This window comes from Phaseolus vulgaris, chromosome 8 (assembly GCF_000499845.2).
Source record: "Phaseolus vulgaris cultivar G19833 chromosome 8, P. vulgaris v2.0, whole genome shotgun sequence".
Classification (NCBI taxonomy): Eukaryota; Viridiplantae; Streptophyta; class Magnoliopsida; order Fabales; family Fabaceae; genus Phaseolus; species Phaseolus vulgaris.
In genome coordinates this window covers 18,362,061-18,378,719 of record NC_023752.2, presented here as the reverse complement: position 1 = coordinate 18,378,719, position 16,659 = coordinate 18,362,061, and the positions used below count along the sequence as shown (strand labels likewise).

Below are 16,659 nucleotides of genomic sequence, written 5' to 3'. Positions count from 1 at the left end.
TTTGACTCAGGAGACCTTGAGATCGCCGAGAATAAGAGCATGTCGGGGAGAGAGGGTGAACATGACGCAGGTCTGCGCTACGCATAAGCCAGACACGTGGATAACACAGTACCAGCGATGCCTGGCAGATGGCCTTCTCCCACTGGATCCGACAGAGGCTAGGAAGATAAAGAAGAATTCTAGCAAGTTCACGATGATTGATGGCGAGTTGTATAGGTTTGGGTTCACACACCCACTCCTGGAATGTGTGCACGGAGAGAAGTGTACAAGAATTATGGCCGAGCTCCATGAAGGGATATGTGGAAGTCACGTCGGGGGTCGAGCTCTGGCCGCAAGAACCCTCCGTGCAGGTTACTACTGGCCAACAATGAGGGAGGACTGCAAGAAGTATGCGTAGTGCTGCAAGCAATGTTAGCAGCACGCCGATTGGCACAAAGCGCCTCCCGAAGAGTTGAAGTCGATTTACAGCCCTTGGCCGTTTCATACATGGGGGATCGACATTCTGGGACCATTCCCATTGGCGATCAGGCAGATGAAGTACTTGGTGGTGGCAATTGAATATTTCACCAAGTGGATCGAAGCAGAACCAGTAGCTCAGATCACCGCACACAAGATCAAGAGTTTTGTATGGAAGAACATCGTGTGCCGGTTTGGTGTGCCTAAACGCCTGGTGTCGGACAACGGGACTCAGTTTGCAAGTCACCTGTTGAAGAAGCTGTGCGAAGAGGTAGGAATTCAACAAGTGTTTGCATCCGTCGAGCATCCCCAAACAAATGGCCAAGTAGAGTCCGCCAATCGGGTATTGCTAAGAGGCTTGAAGAGAAGACTAGAGAAAGCCAAGGGATCATGGGCTGAGGAGGTACCCCGTATAGTTTGGGCATACCACACCACCGAGCAGTCAGGAACCCATGAGACCCCGTTTAGCTTGGTCTATGGGTGCGACGCAATGATTCCAGTGGAGATCCAGGAGAGCTCACCGAGATTCCAGAACTTTGTAGCGGAAGACTCGAATGAGGAAAGAAGGTTGAATCTGGATTTGCTGGATGAGGTCAGGGAGGAGGCGAGATTAAAAGCTGAGGCAGTGAAGGATTGAACGAAGATATAACTCGAAGGTGATGCCAAGGCAGTTTAAAGAAGGCGACCTGGTGATGAGGAAGGCCCACCAGTACGAGATGGAGAACAAGTTGTCGCCTAAGTGGACGGGACCGTTCAGAATAACCGAGGCGCTCGGGAACGGTGCCTACCGCTTAGAAACATTAGAAGGAGGGGCGATTCCTCGCACTTAGAACACCACACACCTCAAGTTGTATTACAGTTAAAAGCTTTGTAAGTAAAAACAAACACGAAGAGCTTTGCAATGTTTCTGTTAAAACAGTTTGAAGGGGGCACTCTTTTTTCCCTAAGGAGGGTTTTTAATGAGGCCACCCAATAAAGAAGAGTTTTCAAAGTTTAAAGTGTTTTAGATTGCATGCTTGTTGTTGTTGCGAAAGTTTTGAAGAAAGACCTTGTCACTCGCATGTGATTTAAGGCAAGTTTGAAGATATACTGCATGCTTTCTAAAAAGTTTTTAAGTCCCCATCGTTTTTCGGCGATTGGCGGCATCAGTTAAAGATAAAAGTCCTTATCGTTTTTCGGCGATCGGGGCACCAGCAACGTTTAAAAGACCTCAACGCCCTCGCGCGTTCTGAGGCGAGAAAGAGTTAAAGACCTCCTCGCCGTCGAGCGAGTGCAGGCGAGAAAGAGTAAAAAGTCCTCAGTGCCTCCAGGGGAGAGAAGATGTAGCCCCGGGCAATGTAGAGGCACCAGTAAAAAGTCCTCAGTGCCTCCAAGGGAGAGAAGATGTAGCCCTTGGGCAATGTAGAGGCACGAGTTAAAGACCTTCTCGCCGTCGAGTGAGTTCAGGCGAGTTAAAGACCTTCTCGCCATCGAGCGAGTTCAGGCAAGATAAAATCCTTCTCGTCTTGAACGAGTTCAGGTATGGTGTAAAGGGTGGAAGAAGTTCAGAGGGTGGCTAAGGTAGGTTCGAAGAGAACGCCCAGCCACCCGGTTCCTTGTTCTGAAGCTCAGGGAGGTAGAGAAGGATCCGAAAGGCGCCTCTACCCCCAGATGAGGGAACAATAGCCAAGTTGTGAAGGCAAGAGGAAGCATACATTGCCAAGACCCTCTGACGATCAGAAGAAATCCAGGAGATGGCATGAGTAAGGGCCCATTTGATGGAGCAGATCAGGTGAGCTATGCCTTAAGCTATCAGTTGGGCTGAAACTTGCTGTTTAGTGAGTATTTTTACGATGAAGTTCGTTGCTTTAAAGCTCACGAGTTATTAAGATACTATCGTTCGAGAATTGGTAGTTTGGTCGAGCTCGAAGCAGTAAGTAAACAGTTACGCCCGTAGAATTGCTAAGTCAATTTTGTTTAAGCGGTTTTTACAAGAAAAAGCAAGGCAAACAGGGAGATCATATGAAGAAGTAGAGAGATTCATGATAAAGTGGCATAAGTTCAAATATAAAGAAAGAAAGTTATTACAAAGTTTGTGCAAAGAGAATAGACAAATAAGTGATGGAGGGAAGCAGCTAATCTTTAGAAGGGACGATCTTCCCATCCACCACTTCGTTGCATATTGAGATCATGGAGAGGTCAAGCTCGGGGTACTGGCAAGCGAATTGCTCCAGGGCAGCGTCAAACCCGGCGACGAGGACTTGGGCGGAGCTCAGCTCAAGCTCTTCGTTTTGTTGCTTGAGCCCCTCGGTTTGCTGCTTCAGCTCGTCAGCTCGTTTCTTCAGTTCTTCAGTTTCCCTGCGAGCCTGAGCGAGGTCTTTAGCAACCTTCTGGTTTTCCTCCCGCGCCTGGGCCAGCTCTGCAGCGATCTTTGCATTTTCCGCTCTAACTTCGGCAAGCTCAGCCACGACTTCATCCCTCTCCTTTTCAACTTTTCCTAGGAGAACCTCCCGATCGACCGACCTCTTCTCCAGGTTCTCTACCTTGGCTGCATCCGCTTTGATTGATGCCTCCAGGTCAGCCACCTTGAGACGGTAGGGGACCAGCTTGCTCTCCAGCTCGATTTTCTCTTGAGCTAGGAGGTGCAACTTCTGGCGCAGATCGGTGGCCTCCTTACGTGCCACCCTCAGCTCGGTGCTCATGGCGTCTTCCACCCTCGAGTGTTCGATTTCAGCCATCATGAGGTTGCAAGATAACTTCTCCGCCTCGATTCTTATCAGGCGATTCTCCTCTTCGAGTGTGGAGATATCGTCCTGAAGTTTCTTGTTGGAGCTCTCCACAGCCTTTGATATGATAGAGGGAAGGTCCTCTGCCATCATTTTAAGCCTAGCTGTGAAGGGCCCCCAGATACCTTTGACTGCGAGGGGAAGGTTCGCAACCGCTGTTGGTGGAGGCGCTGAAGGAGCCTGGTGCTGGCTCTCACCGTCGCCCTCTTGGATTGGTTGTTGAGTTTGGGCTTCTTGGCGTGGTGGCGACGTGGGGGACTCGGTGGTGATTATTGGCGAGTTATGAGCGCCTTCGTCCCCACTTGGCGCAGCTTCGGCGATTGAGGCAGTTGAGGGAGGACCCTCTCTAGCGGATACGAATGGCGTGGAGGCGCTCGGAGGGTTCTCCATGAAGTTGGGCTCGTTAGCCTCAACCACAGGTGGTGCAGCCGCCAAAGGTACTGCTTGGACTGGCGGTGTTGGAGCTGGGGGAGGAGGCGGTGTTGGTGTTGGAGCTGGGGGAGAAGGCGGTGTTAGTGTTGGAAGGGAAGGTGGAGCAGGTGGTGAAGAAGGTGCCACCCTTCTCCTTTTGGTGATAAGGCCATCCTCTGTTGCCTCATCGTCCTCTTCTTCATCTTCTTGGACCACTTGAGGAGTCTTCCTCTTTGGTTTCCTCAAGATGAGTTTCTTTCGTTGAGGAGCGGGCAGTGCTTCTGGAGGAGTTGGGCCTTGAGGGGGCGACCTGCCCTGAGCGGCGGCGATCTCCACCACCGAGTTTGGCACGGTTTGAGAACCCGATGCCAATTTGTGGGTTCGGGCGAGCGCCCTCAGTTCAGCTAGTTTGCCCTTGCCCAGCATGAGATCTGCACAGTGCAAGTATACAAGTAAGCTCAAAGACGAAAGTAAAATATATGAGTACATGTGCAAACGAGACAAACAAATGGTGCAGGAAATAAAAACCAGGTCTAGTGTGCAGCCAGCAAGACGCCCAATAACAAGTAACAGAGATGCAGCACAAGATAAAGCCTAAAGGTCGAAGTAAGTGTTAACCTATGTGAGCTTCGAGTTGGCTCTCGAGGAACTCGAAGGTGATTATTGAAGAGGTGGGGAAGGTGATGTTAGCAGCTGCCACGCTTTTCTAGAAGAGGCATAGGTCCTTGTCCAACTCGCCCATGTTGTCAGGACTTCTTGGCCTTCTGAAGCTTCCCTTGGAGTCCTTGTTTACCCAGTACAAGGGAAATCCGTCGAGCAGCGAAGAGTCTCGGTCATTTTGGCGCACTTGGACGAATTTTCCCTTCCAATCCTTGTAAGATTGCTGGAAGATAGAAAGGATCGACCTCCCAGCAATTCCGTTCAGGCTTACCCAAAGGCGGTCTCCGGGATTCTTGGCCTCGAACAGGAAAAGGAATACATCTACCGAAGCCGGTAGTCCCAAGTGCGCGCACATGATTTGAAACGCCCGCACGAATGCCCAGCTTTTGGGATGTTGCTGGGCGACGGCGATGTCGAGCTCGGTTAGGAGTTCCCGTTTAAAACGGGTGAGGGGAAACCTGAGTTTCACCTTCTTGAAGAGGGTAGTATACACGAAGCAGAACAGCTCGCCGTCGTTCCCCTTGTCATCTGCGCAGATCGGCACGTCAGGAGGGCAAGACAACACCATCAGTTTATCATCATGCTCCTTGTGGAACGAGAGGTTGGGCTCGTCCCCTTTCTTCAGCCGTAGCACCGCCAGTGCAGAGTTCACTGAAGAAGTTTCCTTCAGCAGAGTTGAGGTGGCCCATGGGTATAGTTTCTTGTAGTTTGGAGAGGGGATGGAGGCTCCTCCGGCGACTAGTGGAGTTGCCTGAGCAAGGTTAGGGCGAGAGGTTGCAGGCCTCTCAGCCTGGGAAGAGGGAGCACCAGGTGCTCGCGGTGGGTTATGCACTTGGGATGGAGGGTTTCGCGACGAAGGAGGAGGATTCGCGGTGGTCTTTGTACGAGCCATCGCGGGAACTGCAAAGGAAAAAGGAAAAGAAAGATGAGCGGAGGTCGTAGAGGTCGACTTGATTGTGAACGAAGGATGAAAAACGAACGAACGAAGGTTCGTTGTGATGAAAGAAATGGAAGACGAAGCCCTAAGTTACGAAAAGGGAGAAGAAGAGGAAACAACCCACAGCGTATGCACCAGACAGTTAATGGATGATGCGAATCGGTTAAAATGAAGCAAATATCAACAGAAGAAGTAAAAGAGGTACCTTTCGATGATCAGATCAACGTTGAAGGGGTCTGGGGATTGAGAGAGTCGAAGAGTGTCGTGGGTTTGCAGAAGAAGACTCAGAGCGTTTCGAAGGCAAGAAGATGATGAAACAGTAAAAATGAAATGGGTTTAAGGGTTTTTCAAACGATTTTTGGAAGCGTAAACGGCAGCTAAAGATGACCGTTGATGAAGCCACGTGTCGAGCGATTGGAAAGGTGTTTGGTGGAGCGTCAGGAAAGCAGAAGGTACGAACGTTTGGAATTCTGCGCCAGCGCCATGTAGATCGGTAGTAACATGACTTCTTTAGCCTTTTCGCTGGACAAGTCTTCGCTTACGACTGGGGGGCTTGTGTACCGCCCTGGTAGTCGAAAGTGATGACGTGGCAGCAAGCTATTATGTAGGCATGTTGAGTAGGGCCCATGGCTGGCAGAAGGGAAGGAAGTCGGGGGGCTCGTGTGGTCGCCAGTTATTAAGTTGGCGTGCTCCGATCTCTAGCATACCTAAACCGGCAGTCACCAGGTTTGAGATGAAGTCGCCGGATGCGAACCCAGACGACCTAGTGGTTAGAGATCGCCGAAACAAGGACATCGTCGAAGATGAAGTCGTCAGATAGTCATTTCCTAGCTGGCCAGAGGCTGAGGTCGGGTAATAGCTTACCTGAACATGCACGGCGAAGCAAGAGAAGTAGATCATGAAGGCGGCCGGCGAGACCACAGGGAAGGTGTGTATGAAGGCACCCGTACTCGACACGCAGAAGAGATCACGCTCCAAGGCAGCTATGCACTGAGTTGTTTCATGCATAAGTAACTTAGCCAAAAGCTTGAAGAGTAAGAAGTGGCGCCCAAGTCAAGGATGCTCCAGATGGGGACACGTGTACAGCTGGATGCGAGCCACGTGTCCAGATGTGTAACTGTCAGGAGAGAGAAAGTGCACAGGTATATAAGAGATTCTAACGAACTTCTGAGGTACGCACGTTTAGATTACTTCTTTACGCTTGCGAGAACTTGAGTACGCTGAGAGAGAATTTTGCACGGTTCCTTAGAGTTCTTGAGTTTTCTCTTAGTATTTGGTGGTTCAGTCGCTGACTTGGGCGTCAGAGCGTGATCGGCCGCAGCGGCGCCGTTCTGTCTTTTGCAGGTTCTTGAGGTGAATCAAAGCGAAGGACCGAAGCTAACACGGTGCAGAAGTCGATCCAGATTTGACGAGGCAAGGCTCCAATGTCTTGGTCAACAGGCAGGATCAGGCTCGCTTGAGCGAAAATGTTGTCACTTGAGCGAAAATGACGTTGAGACCAGGCTAAGTTGTAGTGAAATTTTTGCCTAAGAAAAAGTTGTCTTGCTTGAGCAAAAATGAATTAAAGAGCAAGGTAAGTTTTTTTCCATCTTTCGCTTGAGCGAAAATCTGTCGCTTGAGTGAAAGTATCATGACTTAAGCAACCTAGCAAACTTAATTCCAACCATACATCCAAAATCAACACTCCAAATTATTCATAACATAATTCACAACATTCAAGAAGTTTGAGACCACATCCCCTCCATATCCAGATCTTCTAGCTTAGGGTACTATTAAAAAAGCTAAAGTTAGCTTCCCTTACTTGAAATTCTTTATAGTAGTGGAAATTTCAGCTATAGCAGAAAAGCCACTCCCAAATCTAAGGACCTAAAATATGTTATCCAAACATCACCAAATTTCAGTACGTGGTAAAACAATTTGAGAGAAACACTTTTCTCAACCTTCTCCGTCGAGATTGATGACCAAAACATAACGAAAACAAAGAATAAGGGATCTTTAGAGTAAATATGAACTTGCTCTGTTTGAAAACCTGATCGAGTAGAAATGTACCTTAACTCATTTGCTATTGCATGGTGTGATTAGATCTAGAATATATGTTATATGGGAGAGAAAATGAAGGGAAAGGGGGAGAGAAGGGAGAGAAAAAGGAGAAAGGCATAAGGGCGTGACTATTACAATTATCCCCAACAAAAAAAACTTTATTCCTTGAAATTTTTGTTACTAAGAAAATATTAAGATATAATTCTCTTATCTTCTTTTCCTTTCTCTAATGGAATCACTACATGTGAGATTTCACAACACTTTAACTATGTTTATATTTATGTTGCGGAGTTACTTTGATTATCTAAAACTCTAACTAGCTTCACCTCAAAAGACATATCTTCTTTTATTTGAATTCAATTAAACTCTAGAATATGATTGAAATCAGGTACATACTCCATTAGTTGCAATACATGAAAAATTGTGAATGTTGGTTAAAGAAAAAGGTAAGACAAGTTCATATGCAACAAGTTCAAGGATCTTATAAGGTTCTATAAACTTTGAAGTTGACCTTTTAAATATTATATCTCTCACTGAATGGTGTAATTCTTAATATATGTATATGTATATATATGTATATATATATATATATGTATATGTGTATATATATATATATATGTATATATATATAGTCACCACAGTTGATACACAAACAACACATGCAAGAGTAAACTAGAGAAAATAAAATTGTAACAGACGAAAATGTAAGTAAAAATAATCATTTAGATTAATCATTCATTTAATATAATTCTATTTTTATTTTTTCATCAATCATAGTCATATAATACTCAATACAAATCACCACAATCCAACTACATTCCAATACCATCAATAACAATAGTTTTCATTTCATTCATTCAGACTACTCATACATTCATCTGTCTTAGAGTACCTTTATTTCTTTCTAATCCTCAATACTTCAATTCCATTTCAATCACATCGATTGCATATGGATCTATCATCTTTTGCAAGACTAATTGAGTATGACCTTACCATAGACTAACATCTAATTCACTCATATATAATTTGTTATAACTTTATTCTTTAAATAATTACTCCTTTTCAAATCAAATAACTACTCACAATACAAAAATTACCTTAAAAAAAATATTTTTATAATTATATTTAATAAAAATCCTTTTATAATTTAATAATATATTTTTATTTTAATAGTTATTATAATATCTATAAAAATAAAATAAAATATTTTATAATTACATTTAATAAAAATATTTTAAAATTTTAAAATTTATTTTTATAACTTAATAATATATTTTTATTTCAATAGTTATTATAACAATAATAATTTTTTTTTCAAAGAAAACGTATATTTTTCTTTCAATAAATAAAAAATAATTTATTTACTTAATAAAATAAATAATTGAATAATTTATCCTTTATTTCAAAATAATTAAATAACTTATCTTTTTCAAAATAACAACTACACATATAATAATTTATCATTTAATATATATATATATATATATATATATATAACTTATCTTTTAATAAATAAAATGTAGTTGTTTAAGTCAATATAATTTATTACATTATATTATATATTTTAGAAACACATATTATTATTTATTTAATAAATAAATAATTAAATAACTTCCTTTATTTCAAATTAATTAAATAACTTCTCTCTAAAATATAACAACTACTTACTTTTTTTTTTAATATTTGAGTCAGACAATTAATGTGTCACAATTAATACATCTAAAGCATAACATTATCAAACTTTTCAAATATGCTCGAATTGTAGATGTGTCTTTATATATATATATATATATATATATATATATATATTATTTTGTAATTTTTAATAATTAACATTTTTATATAAGAAACTGAAATTGTAAACTAATGAAATCTTGAAAGAAGGATAAACAATCACTCATATTAGAGTCAATATTGACAACAAGGTGATATAATTAATTCAAGTTTATTTTAATACATGTTATAGATAAATATATTTTTTTACGATGATTTTGTCAATGACATTTTTTATTCATAAGAATAATGTTTTTAATTGTATGTTAATTATTTACAAATTTATTTTATTGGACGTGACTCCATAATAAAAAAATAAACTTTAATTTAATAAAAAAAATTATGGATGATGTGTGCTAAATTTTTTTTAAGATAAATTATATTTTCTATTTAAACAATATGAATTTACTTATTATTTTTATAATTTAATAAATGAATTTATTAACAAAAATTTTACTTCTTATAAATTACATTGAAGCTCAAATAGATACTCAAAGAAATAATTTATTGTTATAAAATCATGAAAATATAAATTAGTACTTTATTTTTTAGAATATTTGTGTATAAAAAATATATATTAAAATTGGTAATAACATTTTTTAAATTTATACCATCGATTAATTTAATAAAATTACAATTATTATAAACTTATAAAGTAACATTTATAACAAATGAAACACAATAAATTTTTTAAAATATTTTAAACATGCGAACACAAACGAACATGTATGTTTTGTTAGTTGATTTTAAACGAATTATAAAATTTAAAAGATAAAATAATAAAATAAAATACATTAATAAATTATCTACACTAAAATAGTTTGTACAAAACGGTTATGAAAAAAAATCCTTTATTAATAGTTATAAATATAAATTATTAAAAATCCTCTTTATCGGTTATAGATATAAGTATGTTATCAGACTTTTAGTACCACTCTCTTAAATATTCACAAATTTAGTTTAATTTACAATTATACAGCGTTTATTTCTTATTTTAATTAGTTAAATCATTTTTCATAATATTTTGAAAAAATATGTCAAGTTTAAAATTCAAATAGAGTAAAATATTAATATATGTAAAATTATGAAAGTAAAACGAAATCGAGAAAAAATAGAAGGGTCTGACACAAGAAGAATTTGTAGGTCTGAAAGTTATGATTTTAGAAAATAACTAAAAAAAAACTTGTTTGGTTTGTCATAAATATTGTTAAAATACTTATACAGGTTTTTCAGAAATGAACTAGTGTTATTAAAAATCCTATATTTTTCATGTGAGATAGTTCGAATTAAGAAGATGATAATTTGAATAAAAGTAAAAGACTTATGAGAAAAGTAATTCCCATATTTTAGGATATTGATTTGGTGGGAAGCAAGCATTAAGAACTTCCTTGTCCCTGTAGCAAGCACCCAATGAAGAAGACAGAAACAGTTTTCTCTTTCTTTCATTCCAAATCGAATTACAGGAAAGAAATTCCAAATAGAATGAACATTGTTTTAAATAGAGTAATGGCTGGAGTGGGCCTAGGGAGTAAAAGCACGCTTGCCGTATCTCGTGAGGTCGTGTTCCTGTGGACCCCCCATGTCCCTCCCCACCTTCCTTGTTGGATTATGTGGTTAGATATTCTTAAAGTTTCAAAGTACATAGATAAATCATAAATACCATGCACTATAAAAGAATAATAACAATAATATATAATCACCAAACCAAGAAAATGGAAAACAAGACAGGAAGACAAAACATCACTAAGAGAATATGCATCTATAAATAAATATATATTTATATTTATATTTGTGTGCGTGTGTGTAGATAGACATATAAGAGAAAGGTAGTTTCTTTTGGGTTCCTTTCTTATGTGTCATATTTGCATCTCATGCAGCAGGGTCTTGAAATTCTCTGTAACGGTTATTTTTGTGAAGGGGAGGGGAGAAAGGACACTGATCAGTGACTACTGTTTTTTGGTTGAAATTGCGACTTCTGGAATGGATCACAGCAATTATTATAAGTATATACATATATATTTCTCAGCCCTTTTTTTTGTCTCAGTCTTTTTCTTTTTCTGGGTCTGTCTCTTCTCTTGGGAAACCACACCTTTGGGAACTGCATTTGGTTTTCAACATGTACTTTTTTCATGCTCTTGTTTTTGTTCTGTGTTTTTATTTGGGACATGAAATGGGGTTTCATTAGATTTTGCTTGTGATGAGTGTTTTTTCTAGTTTATTGGTTGGTTTGTGTATGAGGTTGTTAACTACGGGTTCCCTATTTTTTTATACCTTTCATCTGTAAACTTTGGCCGGTTTAGTTGTTTTCAGTTCTTGGTTTTTATTTGTTGTTGAGATGGTCGATTAATGTTAGATTTTGTGGATAGAGGGAGGAAGATGACGATGATGTTGTTTCTCCCTTTATCAATTTTTCTCATGTTTTTTATTTTGTTTATTTGGCCCTTTTCTCTTTTTTTGCCCTCTTTTGTGCATGGTTCTGTTCCTTTTTATATTAGTGTGGTGGTTTGGTTAGTAACTTGTGCTGCAATTTACTTGTGCTGTAGATTTGGTTAATCATCTCTGTCTATGTACTTTGGGTTGGCTTGTTTATTGTTGAAATCATGATGTTTACAATGTATCCCTTGCCATTCTTCAAAATTGTTATATGATTGGCTTCTTTTGTGTGCCTTTCTCCTTTTTCATTGTTGCATGACAATCATTTGCTTTTTGCTCCATGTTAAATGCTGCTAGGGAGCCTTGGGATTGGCATAGGGAGGACTATTGTCTCCAGAAGAGTTTCAATTATGGTAACTCTGACTTGTGTTTCTTAAGTTAGATTAGTCTAAATAATTGATGCCTGAGAAAGTTTTCTTGTTTGAGCAGAAATTCCGCAAGGACTGTGGAATGAGGTTCCTCAGAATGAAGATATGTCCTATGTGTTCAACGATGAAACAACTCCAGTGAAGGAATGTGGGGATTTTTCATATAATGTCAATAATAATGGTAAAGTACTTCTATCTGGCAGGCAGTTATATGTTGTCTAACAATCAATATGTGCAACTTGGGTATGTAGTTCCTTTTCATTTCTGCAATTGAGGGCGAGCTTGACAAAAAGGGTAGGGTTTTGAACCAAATTGGAGCTTACTTGTAGGGATATAACTGTATGCATCTACCCTCCTCAGCTTCATGTATTGGGTTGCCCTTAATTTCTATTATTATTGTTATAACTGCTATGCTTTTTTATATGCAATGTTGTCCCTTTTAACTCAAATAAGGTGGATTTCAGAGTCAAATCTGAAAAATGAACCAGACAAGTGTTTGAAGACTTCTTATCAAGTTAAGAGACGACGGATGCTACAATTCAATGCTCAAGATGGGGGTCATTCCCCCTGCAACGAACAAATGTCTTCAGCATATTTGAAAGTAAAGGTTTGTGCCCTTGAGTGATTTTTCACACCCATAGTAGCATGATTGGTCAAGTCACATGAAAAAACAAATGCACAAGTACACTTTAATTTGAGCAAATACATCCTTTTCTTAAATATATCCCACATGATATAGCTGACTAAGGCACGAACAGATTTTGTCTTAATGTAACTAAAATTGGTGCAACTTTTCCTTGTTATTTTTGCAAGATTTCTGATTTATATACTAGATTTCATATTCATGTTTTGTGAAATAGTTAGTTCAGCCATGTTCATATATGAAGTAGAACTTAATCCAGTGTCTCATCTGCAAGTTTTACAGTAGCCATTTGACAGCTTAGTGTAATAGAGCCCTGTTTTAACTTGGACTTCTGTGATGACCATTAAAATGTGGCAATGAGATGTTTGGTTCAACTCTCTGTTGTTCTGGGTCTTTCAGTCTTAGCGTACACATAATCTGGTGTTCTTGTTTTGAGTTGATCAACAATCTTGTTTCTATCCTTTAAGGCTTCATGATTTTCAATGCACATAGTTACCACTAGACATCACCACTCAAGAATATCGCCTTTTCTTTTTATTTTGTGATATGTGATTGTCAAGTGTGTCAGTAGTAGTTTATTAATTTCAATGAGATGTTGTTTGAGTTAATAATTGTGCTATAGTTGTAGTTTTGCCTGATTGTGTAACTGTTACATTATGTATATAGGGGAAGGAAGACCCAAATGAAGAGATTTTCTCAGAATTTTCACAATGGGTATCTGCGGCATCAGGTTTACCTTTTGCAAGATTATGCTTTATTTTTTTCTTTCTGTTTAGATGGATTTGATATCTGTAACCAATTATAATGTAACATGCATTAGGAAGTGCATCTGCTTCCAATTATGAGGAGTTTGAGTCAGCTGAAGGGTGGCTAGCAGATTGCTTTGCGGATACTGAAATGCAATTATGTCCTCATGATTTGTATGCTTCTAAAGACTACCACTAATATATGCCATATATCTGTTTATACAAAACAAACTTATGATTATGTTATTTGACTCAGGAATTTTTCTGGGGCTGATGACATTCATATAGATGTTGCAGGTAGAAATTTGTCTGCCTGTCATTTACTCCAATTTTCCTATTTCTTCCCTCTTTCCCCTTTCTTGTACACTTTGACTTATTTGAAATATGCTTAGATCTCTGCAACTTCCAACCTGCCCTTGAACAAAATGTGGTTCAGCATCGCGTCACTAAAACCCACAAAAACATTGTCTTCAAAGGTTTGTTTTGTTTTATCTTGATATAGTGTTTCTGCTTGTTTTGATTGCAATGGATATCTGCCTAATATCTCATCTGTGAGAAGGCTGTTTGAATAAACTAAAAAAACACTTCTGTGAGAAGAAAATAAGGAGAAAAAATAAAATAAATTTCTGCATATGCCAATATTAACATGCATAATACTAAAATTATCTTTCAATGAAGCTAGTATGAGAAAACTTTCTGCAAATTGATGTAATGCATGAGCTAACTTTGGCTTATGGAGAAGTTTATGTTACTTTCACATTTTACTTTCTTCTCCTAGAACTATTTATTGAGAAGTTTATCCAAAAAGGCTCATTTCTCCTATGTGCTAAAGATTCACAAGACAGGAGAAGTTAGCATGCTTTTGCAGTAGTTGTGTTTTTATTTCTAAAACTGTGGCCTATAGTTGTTGTCAAATGCTAAAGAATCCCAGTAAGTAATGTACATAGTAGTTAATAATGGCATGAAACTTTTTGACATGAAATCAAATTCTGACTTTGTTTAACATGTTTAGGGGGAAAATCATTTATAGAAACTCCCACAAAGCTAGCTGCTTCTGTGGCCTATCCATTTGCCTTCATTAAACCCAGTGGTGCCCATGGAGATGTCACTCTGAAGGAAATAAATCAACGTATTCTGTCTCCACCACCTCCTCTGAAATCCAAACTAAGTGTGGAAGATCCATCAACTTACCCAAAATCAGCTTTTTCTGGGAAGCCCGTTGTTGGAAAAACAAAAATTCACATTGAAGGGGGAAAAGGGAGCATCACAATTATGAGAACCAAAGGCTAAAGGCTCAAGTGTTTAGTACTAACTTTTTGTATTGGGTTTGGCTTCATTTTGTGCATGTAAAGTACCTGGTAATTTAATAGTTGGTGTTTCAATTTTTTGTTCTTATTTTGCACCCATGATAACACCACCTTAGTGTTTTGTATCCTAGTAGAGGATTTAGATGACTCTAAGTGGCTTTCTCTTGGTAGATGCTTTTGTTTAAACTAACTCTTCTATGAAAATTTTGGTCAACACTGATATCCTATATTATGATATAACAATATATATAACCCTAGTTGGTTTAATGTTTTTATCAGTGTTTGTACATATAAAGGGATTTCAGTTTTTAGTGCTTGTAGATTTTGTTTTGTTAACAATTCCTCTTGACAATTATCAAATACTTGATATGCATCTAAACATGTTGATGTGCTATGTCTATAAAAAACATAAGATGTTAAAAACATATGGCATTACTTTTACAAATAATTACAAATATCTTATGAAAGGGGATACACCAAAAACCTTACTTCAGATTGCAAACGCACAATTTATAATTTTTATTTTGATGAATTTTTTTGAAATTCACTATTAGATTAAAAATTTAATTTTCATAAATTATATATACAATTTTTTTATATTAAACTATAATTATTCAATGCATTGCTTTTATATATATATATATATATATATATATATAGATAGATTTTTTTTATTTTTTTTATCAGCAATAGATAGATAGATAAAAAATATATATAATTTAATTTTGACAAAATTTGTGGAATAATCGTAATAACAAGAAATTATAATTTAACAATTAGATTAGAAAAATCATTTTTTATATAAAATTATCAACATTGCAACATTAATAAAAGTTGAATATATATATTAAGTGACACCAAGGATTTCAAAGAGGCTATATTGAAGAAGATAACAAATTTTGCAAATATTTCAAAAAAGATCTCCATATATCTCTAGCAAATTGTTCATTGCATTCTCTGACTCCATATATTGATGCATCATTTTAAAAAAAAAAAATTAATTTTATCATTCATTATTTTAGATTATGCACTCTAAAATGTATTTGTGAATCATGCATTCCATTTTTTAATCTAAAAATATAATACAAAACGTACATTATGAAATGTATGATACATTTTGAAATATATTTTTGTAATCTGGAAATACATTATGGAATATATTAATACATTACAAAATACATTATGGAATATATTAATACATTACAAAATACATTACGAAATGTACTTCAGGATGTGAAAATATATTCTGAAATATCTATTCCATAATGTATTACTAAATTATGTTATATTCTGAAATATCTATTCCATAATGTATTACTAAATTATGTTATATTCTAAATTTTATATTCCAAAAGATATTTTCTGAATTTAGAAATGTATATCAAAATATACAACACTAGAATGTATTTTTTTCAAAAACAGATTTATCATTTTACACTGGTATGGATGCGGTGCAGGTTTAAAAACATAGGGGTGTAGAAAGCAATGCCCTAGTAAATTTTGGAGAAGTTGCACTACACTGCTTCACACGGTCTCCTCTCTTGCTCCTTTTGTTCACTAAGGTTCCTCTAATTATAAATATATAAAGGATAATTAATATATATATATATATAAGTATATATATATTTACATTTTCTCCATTTTTATTATTTTTTTATTTCATTGTTTTTACTGGAAATGTGTTCAAAAAGGCGTCTTGGTGAGAATCCAATGTTTCTCAGTAAATATATTTTTAGCTAGTCTCCAACCAAAATGGATAAGATTCACATACGAAAGATTATATTTTGTTAAAAATTAGTATTTATAGGTCTTTTTTGGTGACAACCTTAAGTTTATTAATTTATAATTCATAAATAATTACTTAATAATAAAAATTATTTGAATAATTCATTTTATTTATAATTGTTATTGGTAAAAACTTAATTATAGGATATATACCATCTTCCAACGTATAAATGTTCCACCTTTATGACGGTAGACGTATAAAAATTACACCTTTATGACAGTAGGTAGAGTTAGTGCATTTATTACTTTATCATATTTATCTATCTCACAGTGTATTTATTACATTATATAATATTTATCTGTCTCGCATATTCCCAATTCACCCAAATGCACAA

The 16,659-nt window shown here is 37.1% G+C and overlaps 1 protein-coding gene across 2 annotated transcripts; it reads left to right on the top strand.

Moving 5' to 3' along the window:
• Positions 1-10,743: 10,743 nt before the first annotated feature.
• On the top strand, positions 10,744-14,814 carry LOC137826477 (protein XRI1-like). 2 transcript variants are annotated; one of them, XM_068632454.1, is made up of 9 exons: positions 10,744-11,045; positions 11,773-11,828; positions 11,905-12,024; positions 12,308-12,450; positions 13,153-13,216; positions 13,307-13,406; positions 13,489-13,529; positions 13,625-13,708; positions 14,245-14,814. In XM_068632454.1, exons 1-9 carry the CDS (start codon positions 10,894-10,896, stop codon positions 14,520-14,522), a joined length of 1,038 nt encoding a protein of 345 aa, XP_068488555.1. In that variant the 5' UTR covers positions 10,744-10,893; the 3' UTR covers positions 14,523-14,814. The 2 variants fall into 2 exon arrangements, with proteins under 2 accessions (XP_068488555.1, XP_068488554.1); XM_068632453.1 differs by having other exon boundaries at positions 10,777-11,045; positions 12,308-12,444.
• Positions 14,815-16,659: the final 1,845 nt, after the last annotated feature.

Excerpts from the sequence above, each read along its gene's own strand:
- LOC137826477 (XM_068632454.1), top strand. The coding sequence starts at position 10,894 with ATGTGTCATATTTGCATCTCATGCAGCAGGGTCTTGAAATTCTCTGTA. Across the intron at positions 13,217-13,306 it reads ATGGGTATCTGCGGCATCAG|GAAGTGCATCTGCTTCCAAT; the intron begins GTTTACCTTTTG and ends AACATGCATTAG. Across the intron at positions 13,530-13,624 it reads CATTCATATAGATGTTGCAG|ATCTCTGCAACTTCCAACCT; the intron begins GTAGAAATTTGT and ends AAATATGCTTAG.